This window comes from Dipteris shenzhenensis, chromosome 26 (genome assembly GCF_047967505.1).
Source record: "Dipteris shenzhenensis isolate YYH24624 ecotype China chromosome 26, Dip_SZ_1.0, whole genome shotgun sequence".
Lineage (NCBI taxonomy): Eukaryota > Viridiplantae > Streptophyta > Polypodiopsida > Gleicheniales > Dipteridaceae > Dipteris > Dipteris shenzhenensis.
Genome location: NC_141621.1, coordinates 24,338,146 through 24,348,800, shown reverse-complemented (window position 1 = coordinate 24,348,800; position 10,655 = coordinate 24,338,146). Strand labels below are relative to the sequence as shown.

General features: G+C 39.7%; 1 protein-coding gene across 1 annotated transcript; it reads left to right on the top strand.

Moving 5' to 3' along the window:
• Nucleotides 1-5,130: 5,130 nt before the first annotated feature.
• Nucleotides 5,131-10,241, top strand: LOC147884856 (protein trichome birefringence-like 14). Its single transcript, XM_087397176.1, has 3 exons — nucleotides 5,131-5,978; nucleotides 8,168-8,366; nucleotides 8,829-10,241. The coding sequence occupies exons 1-3, from the start codon at nucleotides 5,774-5,776 to the stop codon at nucleotides 9,682-9,684; spliced, it is 1,260 nt and encodes a 419-aa protein (XP_087253302.1). The 5' UTR covers nucleotides 5,131-5,773; the 3' UTR covers nucleotides 9,685-10,241.
• Nucleotides 10,242-10,655: the final 414 nt, after the last annotated feature.

Here is a 10,655-nt window from a genome sequence, read left to right as displayed (position 1 = left end):
GTTTGATCATCCTTCTTGACAATTGTATTGGTTTTATGAATTTTCTTTGAGTTGCATAGAAATAGCATCTATAGACTTGGTGTTTTTAGTTAGGGAACATTGAAGGATGAACTTAGAGAGTGCCTTTGAAGGGCAAACTGCTAGTTATAGTATAACTTTCAAGGACTCATATCGTAGATTAACATTGTTTTTTAATACCATTTTTTGGAGCATGGATCCATGGTTATAAAATCCTATCAATCCTTGATAGAGTTTCTACTCTAGATTTAGCCAACTTAAGATTTGGACTGCTTTGCATAATGACACATGAGTATAAGTTACAGTTATGCATTGAGAATTGTTAATTGAGGAATGTACAATCCTATCATTGTTCTTGAAAGTTGAATTAGTGCTTGATGGGATTGGATTGAGTTTGATATCTACCTCGGTAAATTTGGTTCTTAGCTTTGAATAGTTTAGGACATACTACAAATAATCTATACTATCCATAATGGACCAAACCCTATCCAAGGAAAGTGTAGAGTGCCCATGGATAATTATCTTGGAAAGAAAGGATTAATTCATCACCTACTCCAACGCTTAGCAAATCTCTTCTTGGGTGGATATAGATGATATACTTTAATAATGACACATGAGTATAAGTTATGGTTATGCATTGAGAATAGTTAACTAAGGAATGTGGAGTGCATGGCATTCTTTTTTGAAAGTTGAAAATACATCTATAGGAATTGGTGCTTTATGGGATTGGATTGAGTTTTCTCTCCTAGATCGACCTTGTCAAATTTGCAGCTTAGTTTGAACCCAGTTTTGGATAGTTTAGAACATTCTATCAATAATCTACACTATCCTTAATAGTTTAGAACATACTATCGATAATCTATACTATTAATAGTATTCCTAATCCTATCCAAGGAAAGCGTAGAGTACCCATGGACAACTATATTAGAAAGAAAGGATTAAATGATATGTACTCCAACATTTAGCAACAATATCTTCTTAGTTGGAAAGATGATGTACTTTAATGATGACACATGAGTATAAGTTATGGTTATGCATTGAGAATAGTTAATTGAGGAATGTGAAGTGCTTGGCATTGTTCTTGAAGTTTGAAAATTTCTTCTATAGGAATTCATGCTTGATCGGATTGGATTTCCTAGATATACCTCAGCAAATTTGGTGCCGAGTTTTGAATATTTTAGAACATACTACTAATAATTATACTATCAATAAGAGACCAAATCCTATACAGTAATCTATATTATCGATAATAGACCGAATCCTATCCAAGGAAAGGGTAGAGTACCCATGGACAACTATATTGGAAAGAAGCTGATTAATTGATAACGTACTCTATGTTTCAACTCTTAGCAACAATCTCTTCTCAATTGGATAGATGATGTACTTTAATAATGACACATGAGTAGAAGTTATGGTTATGCATTGAGAATAGTTAGCTGAGGGATGTGGAGTGCCTCGAATTGGTCATGAAATTATTAAATTGCTTATATAGGAATTAGTTCTTGATGGGATGGTGTTGAGTTTTCTTTCCTAGATCTATCTCTTCAGGTTTTATGCTTATTTTTAAATACTTTAGAAAATACTGCCGATAATTTATACTATCAATAATAATCTATACTATCGATAATACTACTGATAATCTGTACCATCAATAATAATCTATACCACCAATAATCTATACTATCAATAATAATCTATACCCTCGATAATACTACTAATAATATGTACCAAGGAAAGGGAAGAGTACCCATGGAAAACTATATTGGGACGAAAGGATTAATTGATAATGTACTCTATGCTCCAACACTTAGCAAAAATTGCCTATTAGTTGGATAGATGACAAAGAATAACTATAGAGTAATCTTTGATGGAGATGAATTAGACATATGAACATAAATACAATTACAAAGGTTGTATGATAATACAATTTGTTTTTTGATTTCACTTGGTAAGTGTAAATGTGAAAATTCACATCATAAATACAAACATAAATACATGATAGGACATTACAAAGGTTGTATGATAATACAATTTGTTTTTTGATTTCACTTGGTAAGTGTTAATGTGAAAATTCACATCTTAATTTTATATTATATTTTGATTCAAGAAATTAGGTTCATAAAATTACATGTTTGATCTATATATAAGCCACAATTGTCCTCATGGCATGTCGAGAACCCCACCCCCCCATGTTTACATCATGAAAATTTGATCCATTTCTTATGCCTACTAGAATGCTAGGTAGATTGAAAACCATTGTAGCCTAAGGAGGTGGTGTGTAGGATAAATGAGAGGGAAAATCTTTAGTAGTTCCCATTCATTTACATGTACTGAAGGTTAACAAGAGACACATTATGTGCCGATGTAGGTGCCATGGACTGTCAAAGACAAAAGTAATTGTATTATTTGATTTACACCTCTATAGAGTACACCTATAGAGTTGAAGAATTATGTGAAACCTATGAGGCTCAAATCTATGAACTCTAGAAAAAATTGATGTACATTGAAAAGGTTTCTTACATCCTACTTACATGGAAGCTTGAGAACGTATATCCACTCTTATTACACTTTGCGTTGTAGGTTTCCATTCCTTAAAAATGATATGGATTCCATTGTGTGGAATCTCCCTTATAATATGAGAAAGTTTATAAAAAGTCATTTGGATTGGACTCACCAATAGGATGCCACATGTAGGCACATGGCAATTGATTGTAATATGTACGGCTGGAACTTTATTCGTACAAAATGGACAATTCTTTCAGCACATCATGTGGCTCGGATTAAAAGTGGTTGTTTTTGTCCTAATCTCAGCAATGTATGTTTTTCGAAGGTGGAATTATTTTGTTTATGAAACATGGTGGCTATTTCCATCCTAGTCGCATTATGTCATGAATTATTATTATTCTACTATTATTGGGGTGGGGGTGGGGGAAGGGGTGGTGTCATTCACTCACTTGGCTTGCTCATATGCTCGTCATCCACATCTTCTAAGTACAAGTGTGTTCGTTGGTTTAGGAGGGCTATATGATTGAAAATAAACTTTGGCCAATGGATGCAATCCCATTTGATTCGCCTTCATGTGCTAAGACTTCAAGCCTTATAGAGCGTGCTTGTCCCATGTTGGATGAATACATTGGGCCATTGTTCTTGTCAAGTGGCTTGGTTTGATAAGGTGAGGGATTTACATTGCAATGCTTGGTGGGAGAAGCTTGGTCGAGGTAGGTTTATAGTTGTAGACCTGCAAAAATGAAGGAACCCTCTTCTAGAATGGCCTTGGTAGCTTTTGTTAGTGTGAGATTGTGCCAAAGTGAAAGGTGGAAACCTTGTGTGGTTTGTTGGGCAAAATCATGTGAATATTCTCTCCTAAGAGCACTTTCATGTACAGCCCCACATAATTCATTTAGGAGAGTCCAAGATGGCAAAAATTATTGCCCTTGTATAGCCATAAGGGCTCCTAATTTAGGGCCATGTGCTTGTTGTTTTCCAAGTTACAATTAGTGAAGGTGGGGTAGTTGTAGCAACCAAGTTGTCGAGAAGCTAGCACATGTAGGTGATGGGAGAGATCCAAAGCCTAGAGAAAGAGTGAGTAACAAGAGTGGGTTGTGGTGGGTGAGAAGGGAGTTGATGGGAGTATGTAAAGTGGATGGAATAATGTGTGTGTGGGATGCAATGAGGCAATTTATGGGAAAGCAGTGGTATTGAAATACTCTTTTTCCCAACCAATCAAAATAAGGACACCATCCAAGTCAACTAGCTCCTTCATCTCAAAACATACACATTTGATGGCTTTTACAATAAATGATTGAAAGCCTAGACATGTAAAATTTTGGTTGATTTTTCCCAATTTTAGTTGATACAAAATACACCAGAGGATGGTTTTTTCTTGGTAGTGATCCAGAGCCAAGGAGTGAAATGACATTACGGGAGGATGGAGTCATGTGTGGCCTCCATGAAGGGTGGTTGCAAAGGGGTGGGGCTGGGGGATTGTATATGAAAAACCGAGGTTTATTGAGCGAATTACACATTTTGGGAATTGACCTTCAAATCTACAAATAGAATGTTTTAAAACTTGTATATTTCAAGGCACTTTAGTTGCATGCATTTTTGCTTCAAAGCAGTAAAATTGTATTTGTTTAAAAAAATGCTTTTTAAAAGAGAAGCTGAAATTATAGCATACTGTACCCTATTTTTTGCCACATTTTTGTAAGGGTCCTTTTGGGAGAGACCCCCCCTTTTTTTATTAATAAGAGTTGGCAAGTTTTCTTGGTTTGAGAAAAAAGAGAGAAATTGAAATTAAATTAAAAAAAGGGAAAATAAATATAGTAGCTGCGGAGAAGCTATTAAGCAAGGGTATGAGGCAAAGCCTGATAGGTGGGTTGAAATTATGGGAAAGTGGAAAGAAAGGGATGAAAGAAAAGAAAAAGAAAAAGAAGAGGGAGAGAAATGGTCGATAAAGGAGGCTATGCAAGAGAGATGTGTGTGGAGAAGACGATGTTGGGAAAATAAAAATGCTTGCTGAGTTCTCTCCCCCCACCCCTCCAAATTTTAATGTTGCACCGTGCCACAAGTAAAATGGGACGTGAGAGCACGAAGCAAGAGAGAGAGAGAGAGAGAGAGAGAGAGAGAGAGAGAGAAGAGGTTATATGGGAGAGAGAGAGAGAGAGAAGAGGTTATATGGGAGAGAGAGAGAGAGAGAGAAGAGGTTATATGGGGGAGGTAAGGCCGTGTCTTGGAGAGGGTTAAAAAAATGGGTAAGGAAAATAGTAGGAGGAGAAAACCATGGTTATAAAAAAAATAAGCTCTTTTTCTCCACCACCTTTCATTTTTCAACTGTTCACCATTGCTGATATAAAAGTTACTATTATATCCTGTGTTCAAAAAAAACCATGTTGCATCTTCTCTTCCACACACCATCTCCTTGCTTTTAAATCTTGCTTCGTTCTTCTGCTTTGCTTCCTTCTTCTTCTTCTTCTTCTTCTTCTTCTTCTTCATTTCCCATCAGTCGTTTTTTTCTTCTGAGCTTCCTTCCTTCATTCCCTCGCCTTCTGTCTCTTTGCTCTTCACGCCGACTCCTTCAAATGCTTTACGGCACTCCACGATTATCATCACCTTGAAAAAATCTTCCCGACCATTTCTTTGCTCAATCACACTCGCCACGTGCCTCGCCTTCAATCCGTCCTCTTTCACGCGTCGACCCTCATCAGCTACCTTCCACCTTCGCTGCTTCCTGCTCCATCACGCTCGAATCTTCCTCCTCTCCACAACATTTCCACCCACGCATCCGTTGAAAAGGTCCCGATTCGTGACTCTAAACGTGCCCAACAGTGGGAGCCTCGCGGGCCGCCTGTGTCCTTGTCATTAGTCTGTGCTGTTGACAGCCGCGGATCATCGCCTCTCTCAAACCTGAATCTGAATCATATGATCATCCCACCGCGTGGGTAGGTACGATACCAGTGAAACTGGTGTAATGATGCGTTTCTCTGTCCCAGATCGACGCACACATACCAATGCGCTCTTGCCCTCTTCTCGAGTGTTGCTTTAAACCTCTGAGAAGCAACTAAAGAATTCGCGCAGACCAAGGCAACTTCTCAGGCTGGGCAAAGCTTCGGCCGTTAACAAAATTCTTCTTGAGGGCGCTTGGCGACCGATCTTCAGCCTGAAGCTTTGATGCGTCGATTCGTCGGTGGCCAATTCGGGCTGTTATCTGCAGTTGAATAACTTCTTCCTCTGTAACGACTTCGAACGACTTTTCGTCATGAAAGAATGGAACGGCAAGGTGGATGCAGAGCGGCTTCTCACTCCAGCAGCCTCGTACCACAAAGGAATGAAGCGTCTGCTGCTGGTTATTTTGGTCATGGCTTTTACTATCACAGCGGCCCTCGTATCGACTGACGGTTTGGGGTTGTTCTGTGCAAAGAAGAGATCGTACCGCTTATACCACGAACCATTAATCAAACAGAGTGAGTTTACAGTCCCCCTATACTGCTCGTTTTCGGAAGCTGGAAGATATGGAACATGTACACTGACTTGTTTGTCGATCCCAAGATGACGCTTTTCTGGTATATGATACGCTTACGCTGACAAACAAAGGTTCTGTTATCAAGCTGAAAACCATGGGAGATAGTGCAGCTATGCTCTTCCTTCTCGTCCAAGCGCCTGTATCCACGTCTTTCAAATTATACGTTCTGTGTTCTGTCGATCTCAAATCCTACATTCACAATCAATTAAACGTTCGGGAACGAAGCTTGGGGAGATCTCCCCGAATGGAAATCTCAAGCTTCAGCCTTTCGCGGCCTTTACTGGATAAATTCAGCCTGTGTATTTCAGCCTGCAATGTCGAAAAATGGGAATATGTCTCGTTGTCGGATTTCCGAATTTCACCGCATAATGATGTGGGCGATGCTCACCGTTCGAGTGATCAATGCCGTCATCCGAGGGGTTGTAGCTGGGTTTGGGGAGGAATAATGATAACCTACCTAGTCAATGGAAATTTAGTAAGATCTGCGAGAGTCGCGCAGGACATGCGTCATATACGTGTGACGCAGGGGAGGAACTGAGAGCAGAAGCAGTTAAGTAATCGTGCAGAGTGAGCTTTCCCCCATAGCAAGTACAAGCCGCGTGAATAATGAGATTCAGACTGACTTCATTACGTGTCGTCGACTAGTGCACAGGCGAAACAGGCTTGAAAGATATTTTTACGCAGGCTTGAAAGATATTTTTACGACTGCAGGTGCCCTGTCCTCTATCGCAGAACGCCTGCATTTGCGAAATACGATATGTGTTTGTCTTTGCTTGTGGGAGTCATGACATTTTTTGCGCATGAATGAGATAGTAAGGGCTGCAATTCCAGCGATAGTCTTTTCCTCGATTCAGTCTGCTACATACACATTGACGTACCCAGAAAGAGTCAGTCATCTTTATCTTGTTCTTCGCCTTCAATACCTGCCATGAGACCTCCATTGTTGCTGTTTCTACCGCAGTTTATCTCGCGGGTGCGTTTTATTTTCAGACAAATTATTTCCTTTCATGAAAAACTGGTTGAAGAGCCCCCAACCTTGGTAATCCTAGCACCCCCCATTTTTTATGTTGATGATTAAGATGTTGATAAGAATGTTGTTTACGATTAGACGATTTTTTTGGCATTATTATCTCTACATTTTAAATATGTTTTTGTGACATTAAGGTAACCACGACTGTGGCGGAGTTGCAGCCTGCTTCCTTTTGCTATGCATTAGTTGCATCACCAGGTGAGCATGTTTTTCATGGCCCATATTTTAAGCCATCATGTAGGAGAAACGTTCCGGTGTGTCTTATAATAGGGGCAGATTTATCTTTTTTGTCGCCAGGTCTCTATAGAGAGTAGGACAACTACATTGTACAATAGTGCATTTCATTGTACATCTAGGAGAGTGCTCGACGCTTCATCGGTCGATATACTCGTAGATCTACCTAAATAGCCTACTCCTAGCTCCAGTACACCCACCGTTAGGCTCTGATGACATTGGTGGGCATGCCATTGCAGCATGGAGTTAATGCTTTTCAGCTGTCTGGGTGACAATCATGAGGTCAAATTCACAGTATCGGATGAGTCTGGATATGTTCCCTGGATCCATGGAAATATATTTATTTGCATGAAGTTGCTGGTTTTAAAAATGAACTAAAGAAAAAATAGGTACTCCTATACAACAAAATAGGCACATGAATTTTGGGGGCTATTGTTTAATTATTTCATTCCTCATATACTTTATATTTCGTGATGGACCTGGAAAAGAAAACTAGTGCAGGAATGTAAATTCTCTGATGCAAACGTTTTCAAGTCGCCTCTTACTACTAGTGATATTGTGAGCAATATTTTGTTATTGTTTCTGATTCATTCATTACTAAGTTTTTGCTTTGCTTTCATAGTAATTCATCTTTGTTTGTCACTGAATGTCCATACAGAAGCTTCCCAGTGATGAGGTTGACTATATCAACGTCTCACATTTCAAATAATTAAGTGCCATTTTTGTGTGAAGGCGAACCTTTTTTGTAATACATGAGTTTTATCCTTTCATTGCACGTCTGGGATCAAGGGTCAAGTCTTAAATTTTGCAGAAAAAGACTTACTAGTCTTCATAGGTTCTAACTATTGTTTTGGAATACTCATCAGGCTGTGATTATTCGGTAGGCAAATGGGTTAAGGATGAAAATAAGCCTCTTTACTCTGGAGATACCTGCAAGAAATGGCTTTCTGGAATGTGGGCCTGCAGACTGATGCCAGACCGCCCCAACTTTGACTATGAAAACTACAGGTGGCAACCTGATGGATGTCATCTGCCTGTATTGAATGCCCATGATTTCCTTTCGAGGTATAATGTTTTACCTTTATTTGGAAATACCAAAATTTTGTTGATGATAGTGAAGATTTAACATCTAGATAAACTACATAAATGATTTTTGGATGTATTGAAACTCTATGTGGCAAGAGTGAACCGTAGTTTGTACCCTGCATATAGCCAGCTATCAAGCCTTCAACTATGGTCTTTTTACACAATCTGACCAGTATTCATAATTAATTTCTTGATACCTGGGAACATTTTTGAGTTGATGTGACTGCAGACAGACGCTGTCAGTGTATTTGTTCTGAAAGTGTTTCGTTGTCATATATAACTGTGCTTACGGCTCAGTTAGAGCCAAGATACGAAGTGTGGGGTTGTTAAGATAAGACAAACTGATTAAGGTGACAGACAGGAAGGAAATAAAAGTTGTCAGTTTCGCTCTATCCTGTCAACTTAATTTCTGACAGACTACATCTTGTTTGTGTTTTGCAGGATGCAGAACAAGGTCCTGGCTTTCGTGGGAGATTCTATAGGGAGGCAGCAGTATCAGTCCTTGATGTGCATGCTCACAGGTGGGAAGGATGATGCCTTAGTTGAAGATGTCAGCCACTTGTATGGCCTAGTGAAACCGCCTGGAGCCCTTAGAGCAGATGGAACAGCACAAATGTTCAAGGAAACAAACACTACCATTATCTACTATTGGTCTGCAAGCCTGTGTGAGATCACCCCCCTCAATAAGAGTGATCCTGATACAGAATTTGCAATGCATCTGGACCGTCCTGCTACATTCATACAGAAATACCTTGGAAAAATGGATGTCCTGATCTTGAACACTGGGCATCACTGGAACAAGGGCAAGATGGCTCTCAATAGATGGGTGATGCATGTGAATGGACAGAAGAATACAGATAACATGTACAGGGACATGAGTGCGGCTCACAATTTTACCGTTCACAAAGTCATCACCTGGTTGGATGAACAGATAGTGAGAAACCATACAAGGGCAGAAATCTTCATGCGAACACTGTCTCCAAGGCACTTCTTTGATGGGGAATGGGATACGGGTGGCAGATGTGACAACGATTTGGTTCCTGTTGAAAGGAGAAACATTACAGGTCGGATGGTGGGGGATCCTGTGGCAGAAAGTGCAGTTCTGGGCACAAGGGTGCATTTGCTTAATGTGACGTACCTTTCCCAATACAGAGATGAAGCCCATATCTCCAAGTACCGGCCCAACCAAACTGGGCAGGACTGCTTGCATTGGTGTCTCCCGGGATTACCAGACATATGGAATGAACTACTCTATGCTGAGCTGTTTTTTGGCAACAGTGCAATTAGGAAATCATAACTGTGTTCCCTCTTGGAAGAGTCCAGATAGAAACCATCAAGGTGCTACCAAGGAAAATAGCAGTGTTGGGTCCCACCCCAGTGCAGGCATACTCTCGTAGTACACTCAACAGTGCAAAGGTAAGAGAGGTAGCAGTCAAAGAAATTCCTTCAGAGGTGCTTGAGTCACTTCATTTCTGCTACTGATTCAATGCCCAGGGTTCACCATGGCAGAAACACTTTCTGTACTTGTTCCAAATATCAGTCATCCGGAATGTAAATATATATATATCGCCCCACCCGAGGACTCGGGGGCGAATGAGACTATTATCTCAGAGTGAAAAATACTCGACCTCTAGAATTGGAATAAAATACTTAACCTTCAGACTTGCTGTTCGTTTAGATTGAAATCGCTCGTATCACTCTACACAAAATACTTAGAACTCCAGTCTTGCTGCACTCGTATCACTCTCCACGCTGGGGTGGTAGAGGATGAATTGTCTCAACAGCCGAGCTGGTTCTCTCCTTTTGTGAGAGTGTCAACACAATTTTTTTTCAAGGGCAATCAACATCTCCTAATACAATCCAATGCTCTCTTTTGTTAGCAAGGAGTCCCACACTTTAGTGAATTTCCATGTGTTTTTTTTTAAATAATCTAAATTGTGGTTTAAATTGCCATTAATATGGCACAAAAATCTGCCTTTTAGGAGCCCAACTCCCTCTTACAAATCGTTTCCTTTTTGCTTTCTCTTTTGCGTCCGATATACTAGGAGGTAGGCCCACATGCACTCGTGCAGACTTGTTTTTTGCATGTGTTTTGCATAAGGCAAGATTGTTGGTTTTTTTTTTTTGGGCAAGATTAGTTTGGGGTGCCCCAGGCGGTTTCACAAGTCTCTTAGAATTGCATGTTTAGTTACAGATTATTGGTGGTACTCAAGTTGCTTGAATACTTAACATATATATTTACTTATTATGAAAGAAAAAAGAAGGAAT

What these genes read in the sequence shown, in the direction of transcription:
- LOC147884856 (XM_087397176.1), top strand. Translation starts at nt 5,774, where the DNA reads ATGAAAGAATGGAACGGCAAGGTGGATGCAGAGCGGCTTCTCACTCCA. An exon ending in CGAACCATTAATCAAACAGA is followed by an intron (nt 5,979 to 8,167) that starts GTGAGTTTACAG and finishes AATACTCATCAG; the next exon opens with GCTGTGATTATTCGGTAGGC. An exon ending in GCCCATGATTTCCTTTCGAG is followed by an intron (nt 8,367 to 8,828) that starts GTATAATGTTTT and finishes TGTGTTTTGCAG; the next exon opens with GATGCAGAACAAGGTCCTGG.